General features: G+C 34.6%; 2 protein-coding genes across 2 annotated transcripts; one reads left to right on the forward strand and one right to left on the reverse strand.

Moving 5' to 3' along the window:
- Window positions 1-948: 948 nt before the first annotated feature.
- Window positions 949-2,529, reverse strand: LOC21407760 (adenylate isopentenyltransferase 5, chloroplastic). The gene is made up of 2 exons (XM_010092075.2): window positions 2,195-2,529; window positions 949-2,035 (listed from the first exon to the last, which is right to left on the reverse strand). The coding sequence occupies exon 2, from the start codon at window positions 2,022-2,024 to the stop codon at window positions 1,071-1,073; it is 954 nt and encodes a 317-aa protein (XP_010090377.1). The 5' UTR covers window positions 2,025-2,035; window positions 2,195-2,529; the 3' UTR covers window positions 949-1,070.
- A 6,720-nt stretch (window positions 2,530-9,249) lies between these two features.
- LOC21407761 (TVP38/TMEM64 family membrane protein slr0305) lies at window positions 9,250-13,391 on the forward strand. The gene is made up of 9 exons (XM_024161627.1): window positions 9,250-9,533; window positions 10,474-10,535; window positions 10,841-10,895; window positions 11,138-11,236; window positions 11,444-11,530; window positions 12,201-12,317; window positions 12,510-12,602; window positions 12,736-12,766; window positions 12,996-13,391. Exons 1-9 carry the CDS (start codon window positions 9,432-9,434, stop codon window positions 13,178-13,180), a joined length of 831 nt encoding a protein of 276 aa, XP_024017395.1. The 5' UTR covers window positions 9,250-9,431; the 3' UTR covers window positions 13,181-13,391.
- The last annotated feature ends 115 nt before the right edge of the window (window positions 13,392-13,506 follow it).

The following is a 13,506-nucleotide window of genomic DNA, read 5'->3' on the forward strand; positions in this document are numbered from 1 at the left end:
ATTGAAAATTCGTTGATATATATATATATATATATATATGTGTGGATGTGTGTGTATAACAAAAGAGCATTCTTTTATATTGTTTGTTAAAGAGCGCTCGTTTGTATTGTTTGTTAAAGAGCGCATTGACTCTAACAGTAAAAATACTTCTAATGATTGGAGTTGGAATTAAGTCTTTAATAATATATCAAGTGACAAAAGTACAAAGAAGGAAATTAAAATAACAGTGATCTGAAGAAATAGTGCACGTGCAGTTTAACCTGTTCAATTTTTTTTTTTCTATAATAATTGATCGTTAATTTGTTGGTCAATGTAAAGTTAGCTATGCTTGCAATAATCTCATGCATTCCAAGGACTTCTAACTGGCCAAACTTTCTCCTCTAATTATCAATTTGTGTTTTATTTATTTTCTTATAGAAGCTAATCATTGATTTGCTTATAATAATACCATGTAATACAAGAATTTTTAACTGGCTAAACTTTTCCGTCTAATCATTATTTTGTCAGTTACTATAAAGTTAGTTAGTTATGCTTATTATAAGAGAAAGGTAAACAAATACTTTTTAAAATATATGAGTCTTAGACTTTTACCCTTTACATTTAATTAATACTCTCCCGCTAAAAAATATATTAATTAAAAAGATATTAATGAATAGTAAATCTTGCACCATAAAAATTCGTAATTAATTAACAAATTCTCTTAAATTCACCCGTTATAACATATCCACCAATTAAAAAATTAGCACTTTCCTCACTCTACATTCTATTCATCCACCAAATAAAATTTTTACTATTATTTGATTTGGAAATATGGCTGCTAATCACGAAAGACATGATATATGAAAAAAGACCCTTATTTCTCGAGAGAAGAAAAAGGAAAAAGACCCTTATTTTAAATTTAAGAAGAAAAAAAATAGAGACAAAAAGATATCTCCACAAATGGTCAGTTATTATTTTACATTAAAAAAAGAAAAAGTACATAATAAATAGGCTTTGATACCAAAAATTTAGAGTCCTTCCGAGTTTTTAATTCGAGTTTTTACTGTCCAAACGCATTAAGGTTTGTTTGTCTAATGAGACGCAGCTGCAGCCATCGCCGGCACTCTCATGGCGTGACGTTTCACCGCCGGCGCAAAACTCCTTAGAAATTCATCGACTATGGCGGCGCTGGGCGCCGCCACGTGTCTCTTCCACGCCTGCTCCGCCTCATTCCCCCGCCTTCGGTAAACCTCCGTCGCGTCAAGGCGGTGTAGGGTCCATCCATCCCTGTTCCTGAGGCGGTGGATTTTCCCCAATTGTCGACACGCCAGCTTACAAGTGTTGTCCTTGATCTCGTTAATGGCTTCTTGCAAAACCCTAGCCCTAGTTTTCTCGTCGTAGAGCTTTTCGTCTCTGAAATACCTGTCAAATTCCGGTACCCCGATCGCCCTCCTGATCCCCTTGGAATAGCTCGCGTTCGGATCGAACATTTTTCTCACTTCCTCCACCATCCCGTTTCGGACCATTTCGTCGACGCGTTTCGAAACGTACGGGTGGAGTACCGGCATCGAAACGTCCACCCAGAGGAAGCAGCACTCGTACTTTGCTCTGAAGCTGTAGTCCAGGACGTCCACCAGGTGTTCGATGTAAGAGTTGGAGCCTCCCGCGATGATCGGGAGCCTGCCGTGGTCGACGATCGACTCGATCGCGATCGAGGCCGCGTCGGAGAAGTCGTCGGCGCTGAAATCCGCATTCGGGTTCTGCACCGCCCCAAGCAAATGGTGCGGCACGCCGCACTGCTCTTCCTTGGTGATCTTGTTCGTCGTGATTTCCAAGCCTTCGTAGACTTGCATTTTGTCCGAGTTAACGATCTCCGCATGGAAACGGGTCGCCAGGTCGACCGAAAGCCTCGACTTTCCGGTCCCCGTCGCTCCCATTACGATTACCACTTTGTTCGTCTGACGCCGGGAGTTGAAGGCTTCTAGGTTCAGCCCACATGGCGGGATATGTACGGTCGGTTGAAGTTGTTTGCAAATTGACATCATGTTGAAGTAACCTGTATTAAATGATAAAAAGGTAAATTAGGTCATTTCTCCAAAAACGAACAAGGTGACCGGGTGATAAACATAACGGTAAATACACGCACTTTTTTTTTTTTTTTTTAAAGCCCACCGAGAACTCAGTTATTCAAGTTATAAAGTTAGTACACACTCACCTTGTTAGTGTATAAAGATTTGTTGGACGCGGCAAACTGAAAGAGTTTGTTTTTAAGATGTTCTGCTCTAGACAGCAAGTGCCGTACTCTTTATAAGTTGCCTTTTATTGATGAAAACTAGGATACGAAAGGGTCATATAAATGAGAAGCAAACAAAGTGTATTTTTGTTTAAAAGAAAGAAAAGTTCAGGAAGCTGCATACACACAAATAGCATGGTGAAGTGAAGTATTTATAAGCGAAATGCTAAATGTGTCGAGTGGTGTGGAGATCACTTTCGTTGTCATTTGTCAAAAAAAAAAAAAAGTGGGGGCAAGAAGAAATGGGGGTCACAGTTTTTTACGGTCAACTACGAAAGGGAAGAGTATAAATACAATTATTCCTTTTGGGGGGGGAAAAAAAAAGGTTTGATTTCTTTGTTTTATATAGCTTGATGATATATTTATGGTCCTGTGAGGCCTCTGTTCGCGCTCTTTTATAAATTGTTCTTAAAAGAATTTCCGGACTGTCCATCAACATGGAAGGGTCAAGAAAGGGATGGGCAGAAAAAAAAAAGGTTCTTTAGTTCAGTGGTTTTTGGTATTTCTGTGTTGGATGAGTTCTTATAACAATTTGCATTAGAATATGACTTCTTTTTGCTTTTTTTTTTTCCTTTAAGAAAAAGGAAAACATATTGGGCTTTCTCTTTTAATTATGTTATTGTTCTGTTTCAAAAATTTTCACGACGTTTGATTCATAGATTCAGAATCATTCTCGACTTACGTGTATTTTTTGTTAAAGAAGACACTGTAGCGAGTCACGGATTATGATCCGAACTATGACACGAATCCACCAACCAAACACATAGTTTGTCTCTCATTCATTTGTTGGCAGGGTATTTCACCATTTCAATGAAAGGCGCACTGAAAACAAAACTCTGCATCTAAACCAATAAACAAGAATTTCACGCCCTTTAGTACTGCTTACTTATAAGTAACACGAGTTTGGAAGTTCGAAAAATGACATAAAAGTGCTTCGTGTAAGGGAAAGGTTACCATACATGTTAATTCACAAGTCAAAATCAATATGCTTTTCTTTAGTCAATTACAATTTGCAAGGCCAGTACCCCCCCAAACAACAAAAAAAAAAAGAAAAATGTTCTTTCAATATACATTTTGTGATTAAGATTCTTAAAACGACAACTGATCGTTACGCTAATTGGAGTCAACTGTACATATAGCGCCTTTGAAAAACAAAGATCCGATTCCTTCTTGCAAGTGGGTTAATAAAAAAAAACTGTCTTGGCCTTGAATTTGGGCATCCATGAACCAAATTCTTTTTAGTAGTTACTAAAATTTTCCTTCCACTTCATTAAGCTAATCATTTGTAAAAGAGAGTTTGGGAAAGATAAAATATACAATAAAAGGTACGTGTACGGAAGAATTTTCATTGGCTCTAGAGGGATAATTCATTTACTTCCCCCCTAAATATGGCTCATTAGTCATTAGTAGTCATTTCACTTGTTTTGATAAGGTAATAGAACATTATAGCACTTCATCAGACCTCCTTCTCTAGAAAACGAAAAAGTGATGCTCATAAACTTTGATAGATTATCATAAATAAAAAATTTAGTGCAGCATAACACTTTTAATTCCCTTTGTCTTCCATTATGACCCCTTCTTTTATGGCTTGAGAAGTTGCAAAAAAAGGATTCTTCATACAGCAAATACAAATAATACAAGCCATATATTCAAGATAGCTGAAAAAAAAAAAAAAAAAAAAAAAAAAAAAAAAAAAAAAAAAAACCAAATAGTCAATAAAGGGACCCAGAAGGGCAGATCTCGGTCAATGGTTTTTATAAGTTCAACGGCGAGGAACGGTCATTTAAGTGTTTATGGGTCCCAGATGATGGACTTGCGACACTCGTGAGTGTAAATAACATTTTTCAAGAATGTAATAATTATTTAAGAACTAAGGTTACATAAATCATTACTCTAAATACATAAGCCTCATATTGTGCCGGAATGGTATTTCCTACCGATCCATGCCATTCTTCGTAGTATACCTGACAAAACGGGAGGTGTAGCCGTAATAGCACCAATTTTTATATGTCTGTTGACTTTATCTTTTTTTTTAAAAATATGTATGTACGTAGTTCAAGTTTTCGCCCTATTCACCAAGGAATATTTTGGTTACTTTTGGCGGATTGCTTACTACTAGGTTGGATTGGATGTCAACCTGTGGAGGCTCCATTTGTTACTATTGGACAAATTTCTCGGACATTGATTTTTCAAAATTTAAAACGTACGCATGCAAAACATACTCCTTAGTAAAACAAATAGGAATATAACGTGCCATAAATTCAAGATAATTGAAAAGGCACAAACATCACACGAAGGCACTCTTGAGTGCGTATTTGCGACGATGGTTTCTTGGTTCGACAGCGAGACTCACGAGGACGAATGGTCCAGGCGGTGCACTTGCGACACTCGCGAGTGCAATGCACGTGACATTTTTTCAAGAACATAACAGTCAATTTAAGAATTAAGATTGCATAAATGATCATTAGTGTAATATATGAGCCGATGACGTCATTACAAGGAGTTCAATTTTCATTCATACTATACTTACAGCGGCGATGAAAGAAAATAATAGCGAGAAATTACACATTAATCAATGGTGATTATCTCTTAAACCAAAATTAAAGTAGCAACTACTAGTTTTGGCTGCTGAAAAGATGATAATCTTGAAGCGGGAATAGTTCGAACTAGTTGCAGTCGGCAAAATAAGGTACAAAAAGCGAGAAAAGTAGACAAGACGTGCAGAAGACTTGTACTCTACAGTTTTTTTCCTCCAAAACTTTCTCTATTACATATATCACGTCATGAGTCAGTTCATTCAGGAGATGAAGTTTGGAACCTTGTTTCATCATCGTGATCCATAAATTGCCTAATTCCTCAAAGTGCTAAAATCACGCTTCCGCGAATTCAGTTAAAAATGAATCATGAGGGGGCTATTGACGGGCTGATGATTAAAAAGAAAAAGATAGAAAAAACATAATCATCATCATCGTCGTCGTCGTCAATCAAACAGTAGTGTAATTATTTAAATCATTGTGCACCGATAAGAAGAGAAGTGAGAAGTTCCGACTTTTCCATCTTCTGCACCTGGACCGAGCCGCTTAATCTCACATCCTTAATCATTTCACATAAAAGTACAAACTGGGGTTCGGTTGTATTTTTCAATTATTTGAGCCAATGGAGAGGGAGCCATAGCTTACAGCTGGCCGAACAAATATGGCCTCACCTGATTGCAAAATTATTGATTTATTATTGGCGGGTCGTTTTTTGACGTGATTCCAAAAGTAGAAAGATAAGGATTGAAACGATTCCCTGTGAAAAGAAAAAATGATTGGAATGATGATTGATTGATTAGCCCCCATTATTTTTAAACGGGTCTTTCAAAGTCAAAAATTTTAGATGAGCATTGAAATTTTGAACTAGCCGTACGTCCTTATGCATTAGGAATTAGTGGTATTTTTTTTGCGGTATATGTTGCCGATTGGACGGTATTTTTTTTTTTTTTTTTCCTTCAACTGAATTCCTTACACTTGTATTTTATGCAAGTCTAGTGTACGCTAAATTTTTCACATTATCGTACATTTAATACAAGTTGCATGTTACCGTTCAAAAAAAAAAAAAATTTTTTTACTGTGGAGTATGAATTGAAACGTCTTTTTAACTGTAATATTAATGACCCGTTTAGTTCGCTGATTCGAGTTTTTAATTCGAGTTGAGATGTGACTTTATGTGAGAGATTTTTACTGTAGTAAAAAAGTTATATGTGACTGTTTCTGAGAGTTTTTTACTGGTAAAATGAACGGAGCTTAATATATTCAAAAAACATACAATTTTTTTTAATCCTACATAGCATGTGATCAAGGACTTTTTGGTCACATGACACATGTTTTTCCCTTTTGTCCTGACAAATTAGTAGATAAATCTTTATGTATCAACTATTAACAAAAAATAAACGTATTCTCAGCTGTCCGATTTAAGATAAACATGTGAGGAGAAACTTGTACCATAGCAAATCTGGCAAGTTTAGGTGCTAAATTACCTTAAAAGATTGTGTTTGATTTGTAGAAAGTAACCTTAGATGTAAACTAGATGGCTGTTAAAAACACGGGACGGTTTATTATTAGTGACCGTAGATCAAAGTGAACTCTGTACTGTATAACAACATCCTAAAAAAGGCCTATTTCAATCATAAGCTAGAAATTAACAATACTGACAATCGCTTTAATTAGAATCCTTAAAGGGCATGTAATTATATTTTTGCGATACATTCTTATTCCCCATAAGTTGACTATTGAGTTTCACATCAACGAGTATAACTATTTCACTTTGAAATTAATAACACTTGGGATGAAGCAAAAATAAAATAAAATAAAACAATAAAAAATAAAATAAAACCTACCCGTAATCCCTTTTTTTTTTTTTTGCGGGGCTACTAAAAAAAGTCCCTATTTTGAGTTTGCGTTTGGTTGGTGAATTCGTGCTATGATTCGAATTATGATTCGTAGTTCGCTACATTATTTTCTCTCATAAAAAATACACGTAAATTGATAATAGTTCTGAATCATGATTCTAAATACACGAACGAAACGTCCAATACAAGGACCACATTATTAAGATCCCCAAGCATCAAATAGGCATAAAAAACAATGCAACTTAACTTTTGGTCTTGTGTACATTATTTTTAGCTCGCCAGTCTGGTAATATGTTTGACCGGCTTTCAAACCCTCCTTTGCGTTAGTAATGGAAAATCCAATTCCTTTGCGTTAGTCTCTGAGATTTTATCATGTTTCAGTTTTAGTCATTCTGTTAACTATTTAATGAAATATGTGTAAATTAAATACTAAAATTGAAAACAACTAAGTCTTAGGGACTATTTGTGGAAATTAAGTTTTAGTTTTTGTATTGTTTTAGTCTCTAAATTTTAAATGTTTTCAGTTTTGATCTCTAATTTTTACATCAAATATTTAACGTTTAGCTAACAAAATGACCGAAACTGAAACAAAATAAAATCTCAGTGAACGATTATGAGACGTTTTAAAAGTTAGGAATTAAAATACGATTAAGATCAAACTTTAAAAATTATTTGTGAAATTAACCTAAAGGAAAAAATACTAACTTGAAATCTCCAGTGAAAATGGTTCGCCAATTCGGACTTGGGCATTTAAAAAAAAAAAAAAAAAAATTTGTTCAAAGATTTTTGGCGACAAATTTGTCCCGTTATTGCTGAATATGTGAAATGACATTGTGAAAGTGTAACACACGTGTTGAATAGACGTATACAAAATAAGACAAATCCACGAGTGTGTGATTCTTAATAAACAAATGCAAGCCCATCCTGTGGATGAATTCGTTTCTGTCATTCTCAATCACTAATCGCTCTCTATCCTTTTCAAATTAGGACGCGTATCACTTTTTCTTTTGGTATCCACCATGTTGCCTTTTTTTTTTCCCCTGAAGAATAATCCTAAAGTCACTTTTTTGTCACTCATTTTATTTATCATTTGGTATTTTAACTTTATTAACATTATATATATTATTATTTAAATAAAAAATGAGATAATAAAATTCACATAATAGACAGTAAATGTAGATAATGACAAAAGAGTGACACTAATATTTCTCATTCTCTTAAAAGATTTTAGGAGAGAGAGATGGAGGGATGAAGAGGAGTGGAGGGAGAGGTCTAATCTCTTGTTTAGTTGGAGGGAGAGGAGAGGTAGAGGGGTGTCCTCTAGCCCACCAAATTGGATCTTTCCATCAATGAAAGGATCCAAGCAATACATCAACTTTTAGTTTTAAAAGACTATTTTACCATCTGATTAAATTATTAACAAAAAATTTAAATGAACAATATAGTAATTTAACAAAAAATTTTCATATATCCTTTTAATTTTCCCTCCATCCTACCAAACAATATAAAAAATTACTACAATCCTATCTATCATTCTTACTCTCTATCTATTTAACTCTCTTCATTCTTCTTACTCTACATTCTGTTGTACCCTTTATGGTTACATGTATGTTGTGAACTGTAGTTATTCAACATACTGTTTTTACAAAAAAAATTATACATAAATCTTGTAAAAAAAAGTCTATTATTCCCTTAAAAAAAAAAACTATTATTCGGATACCAACTATTTAAGTGTATTAATTATCAAATGAAAAACTCTTTAAGTGGTATTTTCTCTAATTCTTCCTTCTTCTTTTTTAAATCACTCAGGTCCATTTAGCTTAAATGGTAGGTTATTACGGGTCCGTTTAGTTTGTTGATTTAAGTTTTTAATTCTAGTTGAGACACGAATTTATGTGAGAGCTTTTTACTGTAGTAAAAAAATTAGATGTGATTATTTTTGAAAACTTTTTACTGTAGCAACTCGAATCAGTGAAATAAATGAGGTCTACTTGTTTTGAGTTTAAATTTCCTCAGATAACATCATCTTAATAGTCGTTTAAGAATATAGTAAAAGAAATTAAAATGCCTTACAAAAATATTTTTGAAAATATTATATTTCAATTGCTTTCTTTAAAATATGCTATGTAGCGTAATATTTGCTTTTCAGACTTATACGTGGGCTTTCTCCTTCAAGTGCCTTTTGGATTGGGTCCACTGTTTTAATAAGTGGGTTTAGTTTGTGGGCTGAAAGTTCTCAAAACAGAAATGAGTAATGCGCCAGGCTTGGGCTTGGGTCGGGTACCATTTAAGGCGGGAAAAGTGGGTTCCCCAGTCAAGTGAACACGTCAGCATCGACGGAGAGTGGAGAGTCATTGGAGACGCACACAAATTTATATGAACACTCGTATAAGTTAATTAACAGAAACGTAAAGTCAACGTGAAAATATTTACCGTCCGATTAAAATGGCAGTCAACAAATTTTCAACGTGGCTGGAAATCGACCCTTCAGATCGACAGAGTCAAAACGCAGGAATAAAAGTCGCCGACTTACAACGATATTAGTGGGCCGTGGCTAATGCTAATTAATCTCAGAAAAAGAGAAAAAAGAAATTTTACATTAGTAATTTAGAGAGAGAAAGAAGAGAGAGAGAGGAGGTAAATCTGGCAAACGCAGAGGGTTTGAGGGCACGGTCGTCGTTGAGGCAAGGTTGGATCGGTGATTACGGCGATGACGAAGACGACGACGGCCACTTGAGGCCTTGCTCTCGGAGATTCTTGTCGTCGGTAATGGCGCTCAAGCTCACTTGCTCCTCCGCCTCCAGATTCGCTCTTCTTTTTCTACTCCTCGCCGCCATTGCCACCGCCTGCATTTTCCTCCCAATTGAAAAGGCACCGACCGGTCCATCTCTCTCTCTCTCTCTCTCTCTCTATATATATATATATATATATATATATATAGACACACACACACACTATATATATATATATATATAATGTAAATGAAGAAATATTCATAGGATTATGTGGAATTGGAAATGTAGTCGGATGTTTATCTTTAATTAGGTTTTCAATTCATTGTTCCCAAAATGCTTTTCTATGCTAAAAGAAATGTTGGATTTTGATTCGTTGGAGGAGCTTCTTTAGTTTCGTATTTCATTGTTGTGACAAGAATCGGTATTGATGGCACTGCGTAGTGCTGAATTTATGTATTTGTGATTGTGAACGTGCTTTGTATATTCTTAAGAATTAGCAGAAGCTGGAAGATTTCCATGTTTTAAGGAAATCAAATTGAGATTTAAAGACAGAGAATGTGAATTGCGCATGAGAGGATGCTCTTTAACCTTCAGAAATATATAATAGAGGACCTCATATATGTTTCTACACACACACACACACACACATCCGTATTATTTTCAGCTGTAATTTGTTTTTAGAATGCCAGGTTCTTTTTTTTCAGAAATTCCTTTTCCGAAAAACTGTTAGGAAAGTTTTTGACATGCTACTGCGTGGTACTATTTTCCCTGCTGGCCTTTTTTTTTGTTAAAGAAGCATTTTTGAGTGAATCTCAGGAATTACAGTATTCACAATTTCGAATATTGAACCGCCAAAGATAAAAGCACCTAAATTAGTTCAAGGATAGTAGAAAAGCATGTAATCTTAATTTACTTGCTGCCTTCCTCAGACGGAAACACTTAGATGAGTTTATATATCTTTTGCTGTTGCGGTTCCCTCTGTCACCTGAAGATTTTTTTTAATTATTTTTTTGATTTTATTCCGTTAATATTATCAGTTACTTTCTTGTGATGCTTAAAAAGATGGTTCTATGCAGATATTGAAGGATTTCTTGATATGGGTTAAGCAGGATCTTGGACCTTGGGGTCCCCTTGTCTTGTAAGCATTCTTTATGACCTGAATTTAGTTAGTTTCCAAATAATTTTGCTCCTAATTGGCAATTGCAGAAGTAATATATGTGGTTTTATATCAGCGTTTCTCCCTTGCATCTTCATGCATTATCCTATTAATTTATTTGTAATTTGTATATTACTATATAAGATCATGAGTAAGGAAGGTCCTCCCTTAGTTAAAAGAGGCTTTGCTTAATTTGTGCGATGGTCCAATTACCTCGTGTTTTACACTTTCTTCCGTTTTGAGTTCCAGGCATGTATGTCTCTAACTCACTTTCCTGGAAATTGCAGGGCCATTGCATACATTCCTCTTACGATCCTAGCAGTTCCAGCTTCAGTACTTACGGTAGGCTACATAGGGTTTCTGTTGATGCTTTAGGCTAGTCTCTAATATCATTTCATCATGAGTTTCCCTTCATTACAGCCATCTAAGATTGCCTCAGAGCTGGAACATTCACATTATTTTTTAAGTTTTGTAGTTTTTTTTAACATAAGTATGTTATATCTGTATGGTACCGTAGTATCAACTTAATTTTGTAGTTTTGACAGTGAAACCAATATAAATTTTCTTTTCCTTTTCTCTTCCAGCTTGGTGGAGGCTATCTTTTTGGATTGCCTGTGGGGTTTATTGCCGATTCTATTGGTGCAACAATCGGTGCTACAGCTGCATTTGTTCTCGGTAGAACAGTGAGTCTTGTAGACCTGTGGTTTTATTAGTTCTTGTTTTTATGGATGGTGCACTTTCTTTTGATATAAGCCAAAAAAGAATACCTTTTTTACCAATATACTTGAACTCAACCATTGATCATAATAAACTAATTCTATTCGTCTTGGACTGGGAGAAACTAGAATAAGTACTTTAACTTTAGTTTTTATTTATTTTTTTGGGTGCAGATTGGAAGATCATATGTTATCTCCAAGTTAAAGAACTATCCGAAGTTTCAAGCTGTTGCCATTGCAATTCAGAGATCTGGCTTTAAGGCATAAGTTATATTTGAATTTGGGAGCTTAGATTTCATATTTTATTGTTGTAATTATTATATCTAAAAATAACTTTACTTCATTTTATTTTGGTATATTTACATTTTTATACCCTGTGTTTTAGGTTTATTCAAAATGTATACATTCAGTTTTTAATCTCATCAAATGTATACCTTTAAATTAGATTTAATATATGAATCTATACCTCATTTCGGTCAATAATTGATTTTAACCTTTAAAATGACAACTATCCCAAAAAAAAAGAGAAAAGAAATACAACTTTCCAACATTACAAACAATAAAAATTTAAAACGCTAAAAAGATCCATTTCAATGGTATTTTGTTTATTTTTGAAGTCAAAACTGTAAGTTCAAGGTTTTTTTAGTTTTTATTTTTTATTTTTTTATTCAAGGGTATTTTAGGTATTTCCAAGGTTAAAATGGTTGGCTGTGAAAAGGTATAAATTTGGGTATTAAATCTAATTTGAAGGCACACATTTAATGAGATCAAAAACTGAAAGTATAGTTTTGAATAAATCCAAAACACAAGGTATAAAAAGGTGAATATCCCTTTTATTTTCTTTGCTGCATCTCATATATATGCATCTCTTCTATGCAGAGGGACGAGTTTTTTATTAATTTTTTCTTATTTAAATGAGTTTATCTTACAGATAGTTCTACTGCTTCGGCTTGTTCCTTTGCTTCCATTTAACATGTTGAACTACCTCCTGTCTGTGACTCCTATTCGGATAGGGGAATATGTGCTGGCATCTTGGTTAGGGATGATGGTATATACTTATTGACTGGCAGATGATGTTTTATTCTTCTTTTCTTTGTTTATTTATTGACTCCATTGTTTATGATCCATTCGGTCAATCATAAAACACGTCTGAATACTTTCTAATTGTCTTCCTTTATTGCATGATGAGTCATGGCTAATTATATGTTTTGATGACAATTGCTTCTGTTTCTTACTGCAGCCCATAACATTTGCCCTAGTGTATGTTGGAACAACTCTCAAGGATCTCTCAGATGTAGCACATCGATGGAGCGAGATGTCAACAACTAATTGGGTAAGTTCGAACTTCTCTTTTGCTCTTTTTTTTTTTTTTTTTTGTGGTGGTTTTGTTTTATTTCTATCTCTTTGTTTCTTTCAACTATAGAGGTTCAATCTGATTGTCATCGCGTATTTCATTGTGGTTGCAGGCATTTATAGCATTAGGATTCGGGATATCCAGTAAGTTTCCTTTAATTATAGTGTTGTTAGTTCATATCAGCATGCTTGTTAATTTGGTCAAGTCTGCCTATGAACTGTTTATTCAGGACCATTCCTAGTAGATTAGCGTTTCAGTTGTTAGAAAGCCAACTTTTTGTCCAACATAGAGACTAAGCATAGGATTTCTTTTCCTTGTCATGCTCTACCGTGCAATAATTTCGGTCCTTCTTGTTCTTGTTTTGTGCCTCAGTGATTCTACTCTTTTGCATTACCAAATTGGCCAAGGCTTCTCTGGAGAAAGCACTTGCCGAAAACGCTGAAATAGAAGGCATCTTGTCCCCATCGATGTTGCCAATTGTGTCGAATTCGGGCGTGGACCTTCAAAAGCCTCTCATCATCAAAATAGACACGTTGGAAGAATCTCAGGAGAAATAATCCCTCCTTTTTTTTCCCCCTTTTATATGTAAATTCTTTATTTTCACCTCTTTACACCATACAGTTGCTTAGCTTTGGATGTGGACGAAGTTAGGAAATAAAGAAAATTAATGAGCAAAAGAGATTGTATATATCTAGCAGTCCTATCTCCTTCCTCTTTTTTTTGTTTTGTTTTTTTGTTTTTTTTTTGTTCATCTACCTTATATTTATCCAAAAAGGAAATAGTAATTTTCATCTTCTATTGCATACTTTTCGATTGGCATCTCCTAATTTATTTGCCTTGACTGATGTAAAAAATGCTTGCACTGATGTGTTCTTCTAGACTT

Source organism: Morus notabilis, unplaced genomic scaffold (genome assembly GCF_000414095.1).
Source record: "Morus notabilis unplaced genomic scaffold, ASM41409v2 Scaffold137, whole genome shotgun sequence".
Taxonomy (NCBI): domain Eukaryota; kingdom Viridiplantae; phylum Streptophyta; class Magnoliopsida; order Rosales; family Moraceae; genus Morus; species Morus notabilis.

Coding starts and splice junctions, on each gene's coding strand:
- LOC21407760 (XM_010092075.2), bottom strand. CDS start 2,024: ATGATGTCAATTTGCAAACAACTTCAACCGACCGTACATATCCCGCCA.
- LOC21407761 (XM_024161627.1), top strand. CDS start 9,432: ATGGCGCTCAAGCTCACTTGCTCCTCCGCCTCCAGATTCGCTCTTCTT. Junction 10,536..10,840: donor CCTTGGGGTCCCCTTGTCTT/GTAAGCATTCTT, acceptor TGGAAATTGCAG/GGCCATTGCATACATTCCTC. Junction 11,531..12,200: donor TTCAGAGATCTGGCTTTAAG/GCATAAGTTATA, acceptor TTTATCTTACAG/ATAGTTCTACTGCTTCGGCT.